At 41.8% G+C, this 21,314-nt stretch overlaps 1 protein-coding gene across 1 annotated transcript in view; it reads right to left on the bottom strand.

The window, feature by feature from the left end:
- The window catches only part of LOC107378186 (visinin-like protein 1), a 60,548-nt gene that overhangs the window by 27,379 nt on the left and 11,855 nt on the right, over nt 1–21,314 (bottom strand). Inside the window, exon 2 of the mRNA XM_015948258.3 lies at nt 13,031–13,200. Coding sequence (XP_015803744.1) covers nt 13,031–13,192 — 162 coding nt within the window. The 5' untranslated portion in view covers nt 13,193–13,200. The remainder of the gene's footprint in view (nt 1–13,030; nt 13,201–21,314) is intronic.

The raw sequence follows: 21,314 nt of genomic DNA, 5'->3' as shown, positions 1-21,314 counted from the left end.
CGGGCCTGCTGGAGAGCTCCGCAAGGACGGACGGAGTCTAGCTCTCTTTTCTTTTCTAAACATCCGTCCGTCGAGACGGACAACGCAAGCTTGTGATTGGTCAGGACGCCGGTGTCGTCTACACCGCTGCCATTGCGCCCTCAAAATCATAAAGAGAGCCGAGGATAACTTGCGGCAGACACGGAGAAGCTTGAAGAATACCTCGCGAAAAAACTCTAAAAACATGAACATTTAATTCCCCGTGACTGGAGGAGTGAAAAGATGCACAGCAAGCCTTTTGTTTGTGGACGGAAATGACAGGAAACGTGGGTTTAGAGGTGGCGAGCGCATGAAGAGGTGGAGGAGGATGAGAGACAACTGTGTCTGTTAAAAAGTCTCTTATACACAAAAAAACACAATATAAACACACTATCTTGGACCGAATACATGACAGGATACCACAGAACATCGCTACGCCCTCTGGTGTCCTGGTGGGGAATTGCTTTGCAACACTCTCCAGGAGACGGAGAAGCAGGCGGGCAAAATGTCTCCGTCCGTGCGTGTCTCTCCCTTTTGGAGCTGACGGAGAAGCATGAATCAGGCTTAAGTCACACTTTTTTTCATAGTCAGGCTGGTCCTGCGACTTATATACCAAAGTGACTTATATATAGGGTTGGGCATTGTTTGATTTTGAACGATTCCAATTCCTATTCCGATTCCTCGTTTCGATTCCGGTTCCTATCGATTCCCGATTCCGATTCTTTCAAGACATGACATGTTTTACACGAGCCAGCTAACCACAGGTCCTACTTGATGAAATAATCTTAACTTCAACATGAATTTTAATTCTATGAACAATAACATCACCTTCATTTAGACAAAAACGTGTTTTGGAGAAAAAAAGAAAAAGACGTGCAGCACAACCAGTGTGTTTGTTTCTGACCACAACCAAAGTGTGGAAGAAGCCTCTGGGATGAGAGGCTAAATGTCTCCAACATATCCAGAAACGTCCAGCTGTTTTCAGCTAAAACTCTCAGGGTGATCATGCCCAGGATGACTGAGAACTACACCTCCATGCTGCAGCAGCATTCAGTCAGAACAGAAACTTAAACGTAGCTGCTGTCAGCAACAATCTAACAGATTTTAAACATTAAAACTCAACAGAAATAGTTCAGAAAGGAAATTAAAATGTTATGTATTATTATTCTAATCATTTATTGTGGCAGAAGCTGGTGTGGTCCACCACAGCAGCGGGGTGCATCAGGCAAAAATAAGACAGAAAACATAAAAGGAAAGGAGCCGACGTGAACGATCGCGTTACATTTGTTTTTGAGTGGTGACACCTGATTTGATAATGTTACTGTGGCCGTGCTCAGGACGCAGATGTCTGGAGCGCGTCAACGATCAGAGCTTTGCATGCGCAAGCTGGATGGGGTGAGGGGAAGGTTAAATTGCAAGAGGGAAAAGGTCACAATTTGGTTAAATGTTCGTTTTACGGCGGGTGTCAGTACCGACGCTCTGGCACAGCGTGTTGCCTCCGCCTCGATGCAGACGCGCAGGGGCTCGTCACCTGCTGTCTTTTCCGAGGACTGCAACTTGTCGGTCATTATCACGTGACAGCGACTAGTCGATGACAGGCATAAAAAGTCACTACAGAGCAGTGAGGTCGACTAGTCGACTAGTTCATACAACTCCTACCTCCCACAGTCCAAAAACATGACTGTTAGGTTAACTGGTCGGTCTAAATTGTCCTTAGGTGTGAGTGTGTGTGTGCATGATTGTTTGTCCTGTGTGTCTCTGTGTTGCCCTGCGATGGACTGACTCTCTGTCCAGGATGTACCCCGCCTGATTGCCCATTGACCGCTGGAGATAGGCACCAGGATGGATGGATGGATTTATTCTTTCTTGCACCAAGTACCGCAGCTATTTCCTGATGATGTGATTCTCGCACATATGCATGCCAATAAAACCCTTCATTATTAGAGTACAATGACAAGAAAGGACATTTTTAAATAAAGTTCCTCTTTAGATCAAAATCACAAGAACCATAAACAATAATTTAAAAATATTAAAAATTGGGGAAAAAACAGCTTTTAATGACTTCACTACCTGCCATGTTAATGTGAATAATGCCATGAACCTTGATTTGAAAAAAAAAAATCATGAATCAAACTGAAATCACAATCTCTGCCAGAAAAATGATCGGAATTCAATTTTTTTTCTTGAAATTGTTCAGCCTTAGTAAAATAAAGATGTTTTAAAATTTTTTATTGAATTCAATTTTGTGTATTTTTTATTGAAAGTAGTTATTAAGGAATAGCATAAAATGGCCAAGGCTACACTTAAAATATATTTTCTATAATTTTTTTGATATTTTTCAATAATTATCAATATTCATCAATATGACATTTTTTTAATTGATATGCTTTTATTCTATACTGCCCAGCCCTAAGTGATAGACAGCATATTTGTGTGTCAAAACAGTCACATCGACATCAGTGGAACTGCTAATGCCTGATCCATAGTTACCAAATAAGAATTCTATTTCTGTAAAAACAAGCTGTCACCTGAGGGTCGACTGCACCATGTCTAAATGATGCTCAGAGTTTCCAAACAAGATTCTCCTGGGGACAAAAGGCAGGCGCTAATAGTTAATGTTCCATGTCAATCCGATGCTGCATCTCTATCTTTTCTGTCTGTCCTTGTGTCTCCTGCGATTACATGCCATATGTTTCCTCGCAGAGAACATGGCTGATGGCCAGATGATGTCAATGTCCCTCTGTTGCTACATTTACCTTCCGCTCACTCTACCCTGTGATCTGTCAGGAGGCCTCCAGGAGTCTCCCAGTCGGTGATGGGCTCACAGAGACAGGCATGAACAGTCACACCACACCCATCAACTGAACCCTAGAGGCAGTGCAAGCAAAATGCAACAGAGCGTAATCCATCCATAGATCTAGATTCAGGTCAGCATCTGTGTTTGACTGTAGGCCAGTTTTACCACAACACACCCAATCTACACATCTATCAATAGAAGCACCACTCCTAAATACTATTACTAATGACACAGATGCTCATTAAGCACCACTTCAACCATCCTGTTCACTATTCTACTCCTATTTTTATCCTATTTCACAGCTTTAACAGAAAAAATACAAAACAGTGAGAAAAAAATAAGCTAACTATACATCTAAAACTATTAATTACTATTATTATATGGTAATTATATGGTTACTATATGGTTTTGGTAACAGCGTCGGTGTTCTGCCTATGTGCATCACGCTCTGTGCATAGCACCAACTCAGAACATCTGTCATTGACCGGATCTGCCAGCACCCCTACCCCCTCGCTCAAACACCAGCCATTACGGAGTGGATCAGATACCACCCCACCACCCCGGTCCGACCAATAGTCATCTTCACAGAATGAGCCTTCTGCTTAGGGCACCTATGGTCAGGGCCGGGCCTGCTCGGTAGTATTGTGGTGTGCAAGGCCAGGTGTACACTAGGGCTGCAGCAAACGATTATTTGGATCGTCGATGAATCGGATGGGGTCTCGACTCGATTAATCTATTAATCGGATTAAACTGGAAATGTTTTAAACTGCTAGGGAAACATTTTTCTCTAATTCCTTCACTTTTTTAAACAACAGAGCATGATTAGAAGACAGTTCAATACCGTGCAAAACAACATGCTATCATCTAAACATATGACGAAATGCATTGGCAACGCATTTCGTCATCCATTTAATCGATTCGTTGATGCAGCCCTAGTGTACACTGTGCCACTTTTTCAGAGTGTATTTAGCTCCATCTCAAACTGTACAACTTAATATGACACAATTCTCAGATGCGACCTGACTGCTCACACTACATGTGTGGTAGCAACATGTTGGACCTAAAAATATGACATAAATAGTAGTTTAATGCAACACACCAGACCTAGGAGTCCAAAAAGCTGGAAGAGATAAGACTGTTATGTTGTTATTTATGTATTTTGTCCTTGAGGCTTGCTGTAGATGTAGAAGGATATGCACACAAGGGTTCATAGGGAAATGAAAGGAAGTAAACTAGAGTTTTGGGATTTGCTTTTATTTGACATAAACACATAACATGATTTTTTGACAATCCTTGTCGTTGTGAGCTGAGGCAAGTGTAAAAAGAAAAAGAGACTACATCTATGGAGGTTCTGGTACATTTGGGCCGTGATGCAGCTTAAACAGTCCGATACCCTCACGTGGGATGAGAAGAATTTCAAAGATGTTTGATTTTCGTGCAACCGCACCATTGCCAAATGGGAGCTAGTTGTTACTACACAACGCAAAAATCGCCACGACCTCAAAGATTGTCACACCAAAAGAAAATCGGCTCAGAACAGGCCACCCATTGCACAGTATTCACAAAACAGCAACAAACTTCCGCATGGTCATATTTTAGTTCAGGGTATTGTGTTAAAACAGGAAGTGAAGGGTGTTCTTATCTTGTCATATTTCCAACATAAAACACTGTAGAAACAGAAAATTTCAAACGTGTGAAAATCAGAGCCATCTGGCAGTCTGAGTTCACACATTTCTTCCAAATAACTTCTAGTTTTCACACAGCAGCTGTTTGTCTGAGATTTAATTTTAGTTTGTCTTACAGTGAGATTTTCAAGTTTGATGTCAGGGAGGGAGAAACGCTGGTGAGTGGTTAACTTACCATAGTGACTACTAGCTGATACCATGGTGATACTGTCAGCAGTTTTAACATTTCTACAGAATATATCAGAGCTCAGATTTTTACTAAGTTGTAGATGGAATTCATTTTTATTATTTTATTGCATATTTCAAATTTAATCACATTACTGTTGACGAACACACCGGTATTCACAAAATGGCAAACTAGAACATGTTTCATTAGTATTCATCTCTTTGACAGCATAAGGATAAACATTGTGATTGTGTGTGGTTCTCACATTAATACGTGTAGGTGTGTTGGAGAATGTCACTGAAAACAAAAACAACTATGAAGGCAAAATCAATCACCTTAGTGTCTCAGGGAGCACTGTTATCCTGTAACAAACAGACTCACAGAGCGGATGGCATGTCAAGGATGAGAAATTTCACAAACTGTGGCATGCAAGAGCCAAAGTGTGAGGTGGCACCAAAGGTTCTCTTCCATTCTTATGTCACTGTCTGGCATCAGCGATGCTGCTAAATGTGAAACTCCGGCAGGAAGCAGAAGGAGCTGTAGGTCACATTAATGATCCTGTTTGGAAAAGGTTTATGAGTCAGGAAAAAGGTAGGTCTCTCATTCATTTTTGGGTGCATGTAGAGATGCACTGACTCTGTTCTTTAAATCAGAAATCAGGACCGGCCCTCAAAACCAAAGATGAAAAGATTTCGATCAAAATTCAGATCATCAAATGGTTGTGCTTGTTAGCGTACATCAATGTTTAATGATGATGAGTTCACGGACCTGGAAAAATCTTTGATTTCTTATGGTGTAGGCAACAACACATTCAGGAAATGAAAAACGATCATCAGATAAGGGCTATTTCTCAATATGTGTACTCATCGTCATCATCGATGGCCCAAGTACTATAATGCCAAGTACGTATCATGGCAAGTTCACTCGAAGTTCCTGGATGTTAAGGCAGTCGGGGATTAAGGCACCACGGTGCAGCTGTTAGCAAGCAGGCTAATGGAGAGCTAATGTGTCTCCTCAGACAGAGGCAGATGCCTTCAGCTTGGTGTTATTTTAAACCGGACAGTGAAAGCAGAGCAACAGACACTTGTAATGTGTGCATACTGGGCATTCAACATATTGGAAAGGACACAGTTCTACGACTCGCTGCCTTCAAACAGACAACTTTCACAGTCAGCTTTTCCCTTCAGGCATCAAGGAAGCAAATCCCTGGTCTCCATTCATTCCCAGTTTGCCACTAACAGTCCCAGTTCACAGTGAAGTCAGACAAAAACGCGGAGCCAGCCGACAGACAAAGATACGCTAAGGAACAACGAGAAATTGCCAACAGACTCCAAAACACCAAGTCTGCTGTTGCACCCGAGCTGTGTGGTAGCTACAGGTGTCATGCAGGAAAAGGTTAGCCTGCCAGCCGAGACATGGCGTGCCTGCTCCATCTTTGGAACACGCATCACTAAATACAGCTGCATATTGAAGGAGTAAACAACGTGGAACATGAGCAACGCTGCTACTTTTAAATATGTTCATAATATAAACACATTTTTAATCAGTGTACTTCCCAAACAAGTGAAAGTTAAACTTATAGTGCAACTTGGATGTGTTTTCTTCTTATTTGAATGTTTTCCTGAAAAGTAGGGGATCAGGACTTGTTATCGGCAGATACTCAAAATCAAATGACTTGGAATCGGATCAGGAGCAAAACAACATCATCGGAACGGCCCTAATCCGATCATTGGGTCGTACTGTATGAGAACATGACTCGTGAGCTTTGCTCTGTGAGGAAGTCGTACAGTTTGAGATGGAGCCCAATGTGAAACAGTCACACAGTGTAAATCAGTGTTTATTTTTTTTTCCATTTAAAAAACCTGAGAATCTTTTGAGAGTCGTGATTTTTGTTCACACAGACTAAAGTCATAAATCCCATTTTAGTTAGAATTGTATTAATTTAGTACCACAAACCAGATCCTGTGTAATTTGTGAGGTTTCAGTTTAATATGCCAAATGGCCTCTATAACTAATGTAAAGTGCAACATTCACAGACCTCAGTGAGACAGGAAACGTGCAGCACACTGATGCATAAACATGTATGGACTGAACTCCTCACCCTTTCATCCTACAAGCAGCTTCACATAAGAGATTTTCTCACTCTCTGCATGTGAAAGCTTTTAGACTGTAGCTCTACTTGCTAATGCTGATGTGAAGCTAAAACAGGTCAATGTTGAGTTGTTGGTTGCCAGCGTTGTCATGGTTACATCTTAATCTTGGACCATTAACACTGAAGATAGAAGAATGAGCTAAAAATCAAATGTACAGTTTTCTATACATGGGTAAAAACCATCAATACTCATGCTTTTTATCACTGGCAGACAAATATCTAACATTACTACTAACCAAATCAAACATCTACAGATATGGTTCATTCATTTAATCAATACATTTGCAGTGGTCTCTAGTTGGAATTAACGCCTTTTAGGTCGTTCTCTGAGTTCAAACGCCCTGGTGCTCCTGTTTCAGGATCCAGAAGATTGCCAGATCAGAGGAGAGCTTCAGATGGCAGGATTTAGAGTCTTATTTCCTGAAATTTGGACATCTCACCTCTGATTGGCTAACAGCAACGTGACTTAACCACTGACAAGCCTGGAGGAGTTCTGGTGCGTTGTGGAGGTGCTAATGCTAACAGCTAGCTTCTACAAGCCAAGACCACAGGCATCATATACTGTACATACACTCCTCATGGACTGGCGCTGCCTATTAGAGCTGGTGTGGTTGCCATCTTGAATGGGTCCCCATTTATTTCGACTGAGGAATGCGTTTACCCAACTAAAATACACATTCTATTACACTTTTTCACAAATTCAGACATATGGTATGACATGAAAGATAAATAATAAATATAATTTAAAAATGTATTAAAATACAAAATCCCATCAGGTGTGCTAGAAAAGTCAATGGTAGTCCCACATGATGAACGTGCTTTCAATAGTGCACAGGTTGTTGCAACCACGGGCTGCACAAAAACAGGCACAGTTGCTCACTTTGCATTGACTCCAGTTGTGTTGGGAGAGTGAGGAACCCATCCAATATGGCGATAATGCTGTTACGCTCTCCAGCACCCAACGGGGTGTCCACGTATTCATTTCTATGGCCAAGACATTCTCTCACGTTTCCTGGACGCTAAACCAACAACAGCCTTCCCCGTCGAGTCAAGATGGGTGAGTCCATAAATGTGAAGTGAGTGTGACGTAGATCTGTCAGGATTTTCTAATCCTAGAGTTTCCCTGTCTACTTTCTATCATAAGCTAAAGCAGGAGATAGGTGTAGGAGACTATTTTCATGTTCAGCCTGTATGAAAAACTCAGAGCGACCCATTATAATCTGAAATTACAACCTGGCCATACTGACACCCACGGAGAGACCCGCACCCACGGAAAGCACCGTCCGTGTGGAGACTTCTCAGACTGGGACGTAACTCGAGGTGAATCGCAAGCTGGACAATGTTCTAGCTGCGACACCGGTATTAGTGCGCAAAATGGATGTCATCTCGGAGAGGGTCACCGGACGGTATGGACAGGTTTAAAAACCCAAAATTGGCTTCACTGAAGGACTGGAATGATCAGCTTAAAGACTGAAGGCAGAGAGGAAAATTATCTCAGCCTGACCCAAACAAATTCTTGTTGTCTGAATCTGACGTCCTGGTAGCCTTGAGCGGCTACAAACCCCCATGAAGGAATGCAGACAGATGCTGTGAAAACCTGACCTACCCCCCTTTGGATTGGTAGACTTCAGCCTGGCGAGGTCATCAACCTGCAGGAGTCAATGTGCTCTGCGCTTCTCCCAAGATCTCCCTCCCACCTGTGACTACAGTGGCTGAGCGCCGTGGATGGCTGCTCTTACTGGGGGAAACAGCCTTTTTTTCCCCTCCTCCCAAATTAATTCCTCATGTTACCCTCTTATCTCTATTAAGGTACCGTGACTCCGGTTGTGAATGACCACAGTCACCAATTCTTGTCATGTGTCTTGCCCATGTATGTCTGATCTCTGAATTGTGTGTACTGAAACTCTAATTTCCCTCTGGGATTAATAAAGTATTGATTGATTGATTGATTGATTGATTGATTGACAATAACTACTTCCTGAACAAATAAATTAACATTTAACTGAACTGTCTCTGTTTAGTTTAGCAAACACACATTTTCAAGGTTACCAATCCCTTTGGATTGGTCAGATTAATTGATGAGATTTTACATCAAATCCTGATGATTACTTTTTATTCTTTGTTATGGAGGAAGAGCTAAACTGAAAAAGAGACCATGCATCTGTTCCAACCCACTGATCTGCTGGTTGCAGTTACAAAAGGAACTACAGACGGCTATAATTGAAGCAGCTTTTGTTCCGCAGCATCACAAAAAGCCCTCAGCTATTATTTCCAGGCAACACGCTGCACCTGCTTTCTGTCCCTTCTCCGTTATCTTCCTAAAAGAGTGAGAGACCAAATGCAAGAAGGAGAGAGAGTAGGAGACAAAAAAGTGAGGGAACAAACTGCTTCCAACAAAAACACGGACATTATCTCCAGGCAGGAAGCTGCACAGAGAAAACGTTGCACTTAGAGCCCAGGCAGGGGCAACGTCACAGGTGAAGCTCTGTGCAAATGTAGGCGGGGGTGTGCAAAGGTGTGTGCACATGAAAGTGTCGTGAAACACACTCACACACATAAATGCAGTTAACTGCATAACTACGGGCAACAATGGCAGGATCCCTGGGAAAGACACGTAACCCACCTTGCCTGATGGTGGTGTTCGGAGGAACTGGTGGTGCCTGTGCTCGGCAGCCTCGCCTCTGTCAATGTGCCCCAGAACAGCTGTGGTTATGATGTAGCTCATCACCAATGGCATATGAATATGTGTGTGTGACTGTTTGTCTTCTACAGTGCCTTGGTTTTTTTTAAACCCTAAGGCATTATATCAACACAGGTCATTTATCACAACTAATGATGACTAATAAATAATTAGTTTCTCGTCTTTGCCTCTTTCTGCCTCTCACTTGCTGCCAGTGCTATTTCACCTCTGTCATCTTCCTAATAAGCACGACCCCCTCTCCAAACACCTCACACACACACACACACACACACACACACACACACACACACACACACACACACACACACACACACACACACACACACACACACACACACACACACACACATTACATGGACCGTTTTTTCATTGATTGGCCATTCTGATTTAAATAAACCCCATCGCTGATTTATCGCTGCCGGGAAACACAACAAGATGCACCAATCTGTTTTCTGATGTTCCTGTCACAAGGTTTTTGAGAGATATTGTACCCCATCTCAGGGACCATTGCACTTTACCTAAATAATTTAAAGATTCTCTACTGAAACATCAATTCATTATTAAAAACATCTATATTCTATTTTTAATAGCTAGCATTCCTCCATTTACATGCGCTCCAGATTTATTTCTCCTGAGCTGGTCTCAGCTGATGCACAGGCTCGGATGGCGTTTAGAGGAAGCGCAGCCATGACCCCAACATGTGTGTTATGTAACAGCAGCCCCTCCGGTGATGATGCATTTCCTCGCTGATGAAACATTAATGCATATTCTTACGCTATTCTGAGTGCTTTTTATGTTGTTCAGCCACTCAGGAAGTTCAACCATACAGCCAAGATGCTGACATAAGCCGAGTTAAGTAACAACATCTCGTTGGTAAAGTACAGCTTATCAAACTGTGGCACTGGGATTAACAGGACACTATAGAAGGTGATTTGAAAGAGATTTATCGTATTTTTTACACTAAAAACAACATTATCATGATTTTCATTACCTTTTAACCATATATTTTTATTTACTATTTTGTATGTTACTGAACAATAAAACCATAATTTCCTCCTTTTGGCTGCGCAGTGGCGCAGTGGTTAGCGCTGTTGCCTTGTAGCAAGAAGGTCCTGGGTTCGCTTCCCAGCCTGGGATCTTTCTGCATGGAGTTTGCATGTTCTCCCTGTGCATGCATGGGTTCTCTCCGGGTACTCCGGCTTCCTCCCACGGTCCAAAAACATGACTTTTAGGTTGACTGGTCTGTCCAAATTGTCCTTAGGTGTGAGTGTGTGTGTGTGCATGATTGTTTGTCCTGTGTGTCTCTGTGTTGCCCTGCGATGGACTGGCACTCTGTCCAGGGTGTATCCCGCCTGATTTTCCCGTTGACCGCTGGAGATAGCCCCCCCCCCCCGCAACCCTGCGTGGACAAAGCTGGTTCAGAAAATGGATGGATGGATGGAATTTCCTCCTTTTAAAACAGGTATATATACCACCAGCTGACAGCAGCTAGGCTAGTTATTACGTCGTTACTCAATTGTGTTACTATAAATTATAAAGGTGTGAAAGGGTTAATACTTCTACTGAGTGGATGCAATGAGGTTGAAAAAATTAACAAGTGTTATTTAGCAAAATGCTATAAAAAAAAAAAAAAATATATATATATATATATATATATATATATATATATATATATATATATATATACACACACATCCATTTTCATCCGCTTATCCAGCATTGAGTCGCGGGGGCAGCAGCCTTAGCGGGACGCCCAGACTTCCGTCACCCCAGCTACTTAAGCCAGCTCTTCCGGGGAAATCCCAATGCGTTCCCTGGCTAGCCGAGAGACATAATCCCTCCAGCGTGTCCTGGGTCTTCCATTGGGTCTCCTCCCGGTTGGACGTGCCCGAAAAACCTCACCAGGGAGGTGTCCAGGAGGCATCCTGACCAGATGCCCAAGCCAACACAACTGGCTCCTCTCGACGTGGAGGTGCAGCGGGTCTACTCCGAGCCCCCTCCCGGATGACCGAGCTCCTCATCCCATCTCATTTCGGCCGCTTGTATCCACGATCTTGTTCTTTCGGTCACTAACCAAAGCTCGTGACTATAGGTGAGGGTAGGAACATAGATTGACCAGTAAATCGAGAGCTTTGGCTTCCGGCTCAGTTCTCTCTTCAACACAACAGATCGGTACAACGCCCGCATCACTGCAGACGCAGCACCAATCCACCCATCGATCTCACGCGCCATCGTTCCCTCACTTGTGAACAAGACCCTGAGATGCTTAAACTCCTCCACTTGAGGTAGGACCTCATCCCTGACCTGGAGAAGGCATTCTACCCTTTTACCAATATGGTCTCTGATTTAGAGGAGCTGATTCTCATCGCTGCCGCTTCACACTCGGCTGCGAACCGCTCCAGCGAAAGCTGGAGTTAACATTCGGATGAAGCCAACAGGACTACACCATCTGCAAAATGCTGAGACCCGATCCACAGGCCACAAAAAAGATCCCCTCAACACCATTGCTGTGTCTAGAAATCCTGTCCATAAAAATTATGAACAGAAGGGTAATAAAGTGATAAAGGGCAGCCTTGGCGGAGTCCAACTCTCACTGGAAACGAGCCCGACTTAACTATATTTATGTGTGTGTGTGTGTGTGTGTGTGTGTGTGTGTGTGTGTGTGTGTGTGTGTGTGTGTGTGTGTGTGTACATAGGAATGAACCGAAAAATTCTGCCATCAAAAATGTCCTCATGTGGCCACTTGCTAAAAATCTGCTTTTAGTAACGCTGTTTTATTACGATCGTTGTTTTATTTTTGGACTAGTTTGTTTTATTGCAATTCCTTAATTTTCGTGAGGTTAGTACACATCATAGCCATAAATGATATGGTTCTAATTACTGACTTATTTATTTTGGTGTTTCCTCACTTTTTATTTTTATTTTGATGCATCCCTAGTATGTATACATATATATAATGTATGTATACATGCACACACAATAATAAACTGCAGAAATGAAGTGTATTATGGATTATTTCCACTTCTATCTTATGATTAACAGACGTTAAACATTCTCACTACATATTCAGACTTATTTTTAAATACATCATTATTAAACGCTTCATTTTCTGTCTTTTGTCCTGCCAGAGTTGGCACTTCATAGTAATATTATCTGCTTATATGTAACATTCTATCTTGTGATAAACAATAAATCTCAAAGTTGCTTGTTAAAAGTGAAAGAAAATTGTACATTTCAAATGAGAAAAATGAGCAGGTTTTATTTTATTTTCATTAAAAACGTATCAACATTTCTACCACTCTTGAAGATAATAAACATAGATTTAAGGTATCTTCCTCGTACTTGATGAGTTTTTTCTGATGTGCTGTTTTCCTTCCTAATTCCATAAATCTGCATCCAACTTGTTATCCTGCCTCAGGGTTTGAACACAATCCTGGCCCTCTGAATGTTGTGTTGTAGTACACGACACACACATAATCCATCAAATGAAGGTGAGTGAGAGCAGCCCCACCTTGACGTAGAGCTGCTGGAACTCGTCCAGGTTTAGCCGGCCACTGGGGCAGTCCTTCAGGAATCCCTTGTACCACTGCTTCAGCTCGTGCTCGTTGAACTCCGTGTTCTTCACCAGATCCTCCATCACTTCAGGGGTCAGTTTGCTGTTCTGTTTCCCCATTTTGTTTCCTGCAAAATAGGGATGACACAGGACAAGCGCACACATGCCAGGGGAGGTTAGGTATCATTCAGATGATGCAGAACACAAAGAGGTGCTTGTGTATGTTACACAAGGTGCTAGTGAGAGTCTTTTATCAAAACTGAAATGAGAGATTCGTATAGAGCTCTAAAAATACGCTTCAAACGGAGGGGTGGGGGGGGGGTAGTTATTGAGGGCGTTGAATGTTAGCAAAAGGATTTTGAACTCAGTAGCAAAGTGGATTGGAAGCCAGTGTAGCTGCTTGAGAAGGACCACAGCCACCCAGCGCATCAGCTGTTCTCATTACCATCTGGCAGGCGTTACAGGAGTCTGCCTGCTCGGACTACGAGACTTAAAAACAGTTTCTACCACCAAGCCGTACGGCACCTCAACCATTACACTTAAACACACACAACACAGGATACAGATGTTACCCTGCAGCTCCACAAGCAAAATTTAACCTGCACTGGTTACTTCATTTTAATGTTATTACTCACTTTTTTAAGATATATTTATATTTAGTCATCTATACTTACTTATCTATTTAGTAAGCTTTTACTTTTAGCATGACTCTCTAATATTTTGCTTTTACTGTATTATACCTTCTTCTTTTTTTCTATTGTATTATGCTGCTGAGAGACCGCTGCTCGTCAAACACATTTCATTGCAATGTTGACCCTGTGCTAACTTGCATATGACAAATAAACTAAACTAAACTAAACTAAACTAAACTAAACTAAAGTGGTGTGATATGGTGTGAAGATAGTGTTCTTGAGATGATACGGGCTGCCGAGTTCTGAACCAGTTGTAATTTGTGGAGTAGTTTTTGTGGCAAACTGGAGAGTAGTGTGTTACAGTAATCAAGCCTGGAAGTGAACAGGGGCCTCGTTTATCGAGCTTGCTTACGCACAAAACGGGGTCGGAAAACCGCGTAAGCAACTTTCCACGCAAACTTTGGGATTTATAAAAGAAAACTTAGCGGAAAAATGTGCGCAACTTTAAGTTGACTAAGGAGCTGGCTTATAGGGATGTGAATCTTAGAGCAACTCACGATTTGATTCGATTCCGATATTTGGGGTGCCGATTTGATTCAGAATCGATTCTCGATTCTCAATTTAAATCGATTCCCAATCAGTATTAACAAAGAGAGTCAGCTCCAGGATGAACTACTTTGTTGTACAAGTTAGTTAAAGCTATGGGGCATTTTTATTTGACTTTAAACTGGTCATGCTCCAAAAACGCAAATTTACAAAGTAAAATAAAGTGATTCTAAAACTGTAAACAGAAGCAATCTTTTGACCAAAAGGCAACATTTATTTTGCTTACCTTGTAAAACATAACAAATCTGTAGTTACCTAACAGTAGCTTTGAAAGTAATATGGTCAAATACTTTTCAAGTATGTGCAGAAACAAGTTGCATGAGTAATCCTGAGTACTCATTTATCAACTTAGAAAATAAATATGAGAATATCTCAAATTTCTGAGTATGGAAAAATGACATTCAAGTGCCCTCTTATCAGCAGATTCAAACATAAATCATCTCAATTTATGGGACCACAAAAGTAAACGGAGTACTGACTCTCCTAGTAAAGATAAAAAAAGTTCATCTCAAACATGTAACATGCCAAATATTTGAGTTCTTGGAATCGATTCTGAATCTTTATAAATAAGAATCCCGATTCAGACTTGAATCGATTTTTTTCAGCACCTCTACTGGCTTATGCACATTATGGACATGGAGAACAGCGGCAGTGCTGCTGCTGAGGATACAATTATGAATTCCAGCAGCGTTATCACTTGTACCGCTTCGTGTGCACACAGAACAGTCTGACTGTTAGAATATGTAGTCTGACTCCATTAAGAGATCATTTGTAATTTTAACCATAGCAGTTTCAGTGCTGTGGTTGTGGCGAAAGCCAGATTGAACCAGTTCATACAGATGATTCTTGTTAAGATGTTTATGAAGTTGAAGGGATGCCACCAACTTTATAATACCTTTGACAGGAATGGGGGTTGGAAATTGGTCTGAAATTATTTAGATCGGTTGTAGCCAAACCAGGTTTCTTAATGGAGGGCAGATGGAAGTTATGAAGAGTGGAAGAAAAAGCTGGAACAATGTGAACATCTAGATGCATTACAGGGTGACAATTGACAATTAATATTTTCAACGTTAGAAGAAAATAAATCCATAAATCGATTACAGAGAATGGTAGAGTACGTTTGAGGGGAAAAAGTATCAGGGGGCTTGATAATATTATTCAAGGTAGAGAATAACACTTTGTAATTTCCTTCCGCTGAGTGAATAAGTGATGTGTAGTAAATTGATTTAGCCCTGGAAATGGCATCTTTGTACTTTCAATAAATGAATTCGGCATAATTCCTTATGACTGCTGAGTCCAGTTTTCCTTGAAAGCCTCTCCAGACGACATGCCTCATGTTTGAGTAGCCACAATTCAGATGTATTCCAATGGAGCACAGTCAGAAAAAGTAACAGTCCCAGTTTTCAGTGGCACCAGCTGATCTAAAATGCTCAGAAGGCCATCGTTGTGGTGAGACAACAGTGCATCAGGAGTGGATAGGTGATCCCTGCTAGGGAGGTTAAAAATAGCAGAGGACAGAACTAAAGGATCAATGTTCTTTATATTTCTGATTGTGATGGAACGGGGGGAAGTGTCTTTGAGGAGTGGTAGGTTAGCCTTGAATACAACACGTTTATGATCAGAAACAGGAAAATCAGATAGCATAAAACTAAATGGTATAACGCCAGTGCAACAAACCAAATCTGACATGTGACCCTTCAAATGAGTAGAAAATTCTACATATTGCTGACCATGACTGTCCATACAGGATATGAAGTCCTTCACAAAAGAGTTGGCAGGATTATCAACATAAATATTAAAATCAACAAATAAAACCACTTTTTTAGAAAGGGAACATAAAAAGCCAATATATTCAGAAAATTCATTAAGAAATTCAGGATTAGCCTTAGGTGAGCAGTAAATAGCTGCCCAACGTTTTGTCTTTGTGGCCAAACAACTCAGTCATTGCCCTATTCGACCATGAACCTTTTGTCCAGAGGACATTTGCTCTGTCCATGAGGACAGTTGAGTTTGAAAGTGTCTCCTACTATTATGGTGGGTGGCAGTTTTCTGACCCACAATGTGCATTATCAGGTAAGGACATGGCAGTGAGGCCTTTGACTACGACATTTACATCATGAAGTAAAAATAGTTTCAATTTGGAAACTCTGGTGTTCCAGCAAGTTCCTGGTTGAAAATCATGACCAGTTTATTTACTGGTGGATGAGGGAGGTGGATGAGTACTGGTTGAAACTTCCAGCTTCAGTCAGTCATGATAACCAACAGCCATGGCCACATGAAGTAATTAAAATATTTATGTAGGGCTGAAACGAATACTCAAATGGTTTGATTAATTAAAATCCTCAAATCCTTTTTTACTGATTTAAAGCTTTGATAAATGTGCTGACCACAGTCTGAATCAATTTTACTGGCGCACATTGAGGTAATCTAGGTGTTATGGAGGAAAATGGTAAAAACAGCAAAGAGAGAAACCATTGTAAAAGGATGGTCCAAAGTTTGGGATCAAGTGTTAAACTAGGAGCAGACTGGCTAATGCTAGCGGGTAGCACACTTAAGATCAAGTGGGGTTCAGAAAAAACACTATGGTTGTGAATGACTAAACTCTACAAGTGTAAGACAAATCCCCTCCATCCCTTTTATTTGTGGATGTCTGCAGCTGCAGCGCTACGGAGCTGGGGTCTCATTTATAAAACATTGCGTAGAATCCTTACTAAAACCGTACTTAAGCTCAGCAAAAAAATGTACTTATGCCAAGTAGGTTTGTGATCTATCAAACATGGGAGTACGCACAGCTGCACGCAATCTCAGCTTCATAAATCAGAAATTTTCTAGGAATGTGCTCAGCCTTTTTTTTTATCACAACCCGCCCTCAACACACCCACTTTCTGCCATAAATGGTCAATGCAAAGTGCCTTGTGGATCTCATGCATGTACATAAACCAGCTTGTTGCAGCGCTCCACCATTAACGATCGCAACCGCAGATCAAGGAAGCGCAATTTCACTGAAGCAGAAATTGAGGTACTTGTGGGTGAGGTGGAGAAATGTTGCAAAAGAAATAAGAGAAAATCCACGGAGTGGCACAGGGTTGCTGAAGCCGTCAATGCTGAGTTCTTCAGAGATATCTGTGGCAGATATAAAAAAAATGGTCCGATCGGGATTCAATCCCCAGACTCCCAGGTATGAGTCAAGCACGCTAACCAGTCGGCCAAATGGACATCTCGCTTGTCTAAGTAGCCAAGGCGCATGATCAATCGGATCACAGGGACAGGACGCTCACACTGTCACAGACGTATGACATTCTGTCTCATTCTACCCCCCTGCTGATATTTTGCATTCTGTATTCTGCGCTTCAGTGTGTGTGTGTGTGGTGGTGGTGGTGGTGGTGGTGGTGGTGGTGGTGGGGGGGGGGGGGGGTACAAGTGATAATGCTGCTGGAATTCATAATTGTATCCTTCTCAGCAGCAGCACTGCAGGTGCTCTTCATGTCCAAAATATGCGTAAGCCAGGTCCTTAGTCAGCTTAAAGTTGAGCACAGTTTTCCGCTACATTTTCTTTTATAAATCCCAAAGCTTGCGTGGTAAGTTGCTTATGCAGTTTTCCAACCCCATTTTGTGCGTAAGAAAGCTTGATAAATGAGGCCCCAGAACCGCAGCAGGTACCTGGAGTCTGGGTCTTTGGTTCGAGTCTGCTCCACACACTGCAGCAAGCCATTGTATCATGTAATTCACAAACACTTCTATCTTTGAGTATAATTAACAATGGATTATTGCTAACCCATAAAAACCTTTTGGAGACCGTAAGCTACTTTTACAGTAGCTTTTGCTGGCAGATGGGTTAATAGAGCAGCTAGATCTGCTGTCAAAAATCTGCTGATGGTGACATTTGAGAGAAACTCAAGGATGTTTCAGTTATGTGTCTGCCTGATTTATGCTTCTCCGTCTGCGTCAGTGCGGAGACACGCAACGCCATTATCCGTCTTTGCGTAGGGCTCCGGCAGGCAAGCAAGTACGTACGGAGTCGAGCCCACTTTTTTAAACATCCGTCGAACGAGACGGATTACGCAAGCTTGTGATTGGTCAGGATGCCGCTGTTGTTTACAGCGCCGCCATTGCAAAGAGAGCTGAGGATAACTAGCGGCAGACACAGAGAAGCTTGAAGAATGCCTCGCGAAAAAACTCTAAAAATATCAACGTTTCATTCTCCCGTGACTGGAGGAGTGAAAAGATGCGCAGCAAGCGTTTTATTTGTGGACGGAAATGACAGGAAACGTGGGTTTAGAGGTGGGGAGCGCATGAAGAGGTGGGAGAATGAGAGACAAATATGTCCGTGTTAAAAGTCTCTTATACACACAAAAAACACAATATAAACACACAATCTTGGACCGATACATGACAGGATACCACAGAACAGCGCAACGCCCTCTGTTGTCCTGCCAGGCAATTGCTTTGCAACACTCTCCAAGAGACGCAGAAGTATGAGAGCAAAACGCTTCCGTCAATCCGTTCGTGTCTGTCCCTTGCGGAGCTGACGGAGAAGCATAAACCAGGCTTAACTTTCCCACTTTAGCAGTGTGCATGCAGCTACCTCTGCTCTTATCTGCATGGAGCTCATGCTGCCACTTTTGTGGCTTTTATTAGTTCATTAACCAACCCTTAATTATTATAAATTAGATAATTATGGGGGGATTTTTGGGACATTCTTGACTTTAATCTTCTCTGCTAGCTGAGAGCAGATGCTGCAGTGCCATTCGTTCTCTGTGACAGCCAGGTGCTGCAGCAAAGCACTGTGGGAGTTCCTCAACCAATGTTCATTTCATCATGAATCAACATAAATCACCTCAACTCAACGTTCACGTGTATTTATCTTGAATATACATGCTTTTATGGTGTGATCTCACTTTATTTAAAAAAATAAATTTATTGTGGGATAATTACATTAGGAGCAGTTTTTTTAGACTAAATCTTTACTAAAACAAACGTAGGAGAAACCGGACGCCAACTCAACACACGAACAATAGAACACAGAAAGGAGTGCGAGAAAGAGGCAAATCGAAAACACACAAGAGCAGCAAAAGAAGAAGCAGAAAGTACAATAAAAAAGTCAGCCGTAACAGATCATTGCTTAAGAGAAAACCATGTAATGGACTGGGACAACACACGGATCATAACCACCGAACAACAAAAATACAAAAGATGGATCAAGGAAGCAATCGAGATAAGGAGACGTGGACGTGGGACGACGAAGTTTACACGCTGGACCACGCATGGGACTGCATCGTTGGAGAGGGGAGAGCGGGCAGTAGAGGGCGACAACGTCCTCTGCTGTCCGCAGATAAACGGAGAAGGAAGTGACGCGCCACCATCAGCGTCAGCCTGAAGAAGCCGGCAGCCGTCGGCGAAACTGTAGCGTCAATAACAGGTAACAAAACCGTTTCTGTGTTTTATAAAAGAACGACAACAAGGAATTAGAAATAACGCACAGCAAGAACACACCTAAGATCTCATTTTATTATATTGATATTTAACCTCAAAGTCAACATTTTAATTTATTCACAAGTATTGAGATTTAATTCAGCTAAAACACCAGCGGAACATTTTAATGACGTTTTAGAACTATTTAAACAAAAATTCAAGAACTAAACAAAACATAATAAAAACAGACAAACTTATTTATTATTATAAAGTAAACATGTGTATGTGCAGATTGTAATTTCTTTGTAAACTACTTTTTGGAGACAAACACAATGATGTCAGAGGTAGATAGTGCAGATATCAGCATCCATGGCAGTTATTAGATTATTTATTCATTTGAACGCTAACTCTTGTAACTCATTGCAAAGTCAGTGTTGTTCTTATGGTAAACAAGCTCTGACTGACTGTGTTCAAAGACGCTGCATAATGTTTTTATAATAATTAAACTCAAAATTATTCCAGAGACATTGGCCATTTGATCACTCTACAGGCAATAGAGGGGGACTGAGCTGCTCAGTACAACCGCAGCGAATAAAGCCCTGCACAATCTCAGCTAGGGATGATTTTGAGACATTTAAAGAGTCTTTCAAAACTAAAAACTCAAAGATTTAACAGACTGTCTTTTTGCTGCCTTATTCCTCTGGCAACTGGCAGCAACACACTGCTGTCGTGACCATTAGTGGGTGGTGATGAATGCTAAGTAGTTTCCTAACTACCACAGTGCAGTTAAAGGCAGGGATGCATTTTGAGCACACCTGCTCATAAATTGACAAAGAAACAACTGCAGAAAATTTCTGCCATGGTAGTTTCATCTTGAAAGGATTACAAAGTAAAAACTATAGCCATGGGTGAGCTCTAGAGTATAAACATTGACCTAATCTCTGGAATCTCACTGAATGGTTTAGGGTTAAATGAAAATGAATAAGAAAGGTAATCAGTGGATCCTGGGAAAGGCGTGAATGGTAGAAAGAGCTGAATGAGGGGAAGGTAGAGATGAAGAATCAACCGAAGGTCACGCAAAAGCTAGCCTGAACAGGTGAGTTTTCAACTGCTTTTAAAGAAAGAAAACAATCTTTTATATAGCGCCTCTCGAGATATAAAGAGGTGCTTCACAAAAACAAACACAAAAATTTAAATATTAAAAAGATTTTAAAAAATGTTTCAAATGAGAAAAAAAATTAAATTGTGATTTAAAATGTAAGTAAAGGTAGAGAGAACATTAATAGGAAAGAGGGAAATCAGTGGATCCAAGGAAAGGCGGAATAGGTAGAAGGAGCAGAATAAAGAAAGGGTGGTGAAGAAGGTCATGCCAGCCTGAACAAGTGAGTTTTCAGCTGCTTTCTAAAGGAGACCACTGAGTCCACTGACCTCAGGCTCAGGGGGAGAGAGCTCCAGTCTGGGGGCCACATCAGCAGATGATCTGTCAACTTTGACCTTTAGCCTGGTGCTGCACAACCTGCACTGGATCTCAGGGACCTGCTGGGGGTGTAGGGACTGTGAAGATCACCAACGTAAGATGGTGCTTGTCCATG

Source organism: Nothobranchius furzeri, chromosome 2 (genome assembly GCF_043380555.1).
Source record: "Nothobranchius furzeri strain GRZ-AD chromosome 2, NfurGRZ-RIMD1, whole genome shotgun sequence".
In the NCBI taxonomy this organism is placed as follows: domain Eukaryota; kingdom Metazoa; phylum Chordata; class Actinopteri; order Cyprinodontiformes; family Nothobranchiidae; genus Nothobranchius; species Nothobranchius furzeri.
This window is presented reverse-complemented; position numbering and strand designations above follow the sequence as displayed.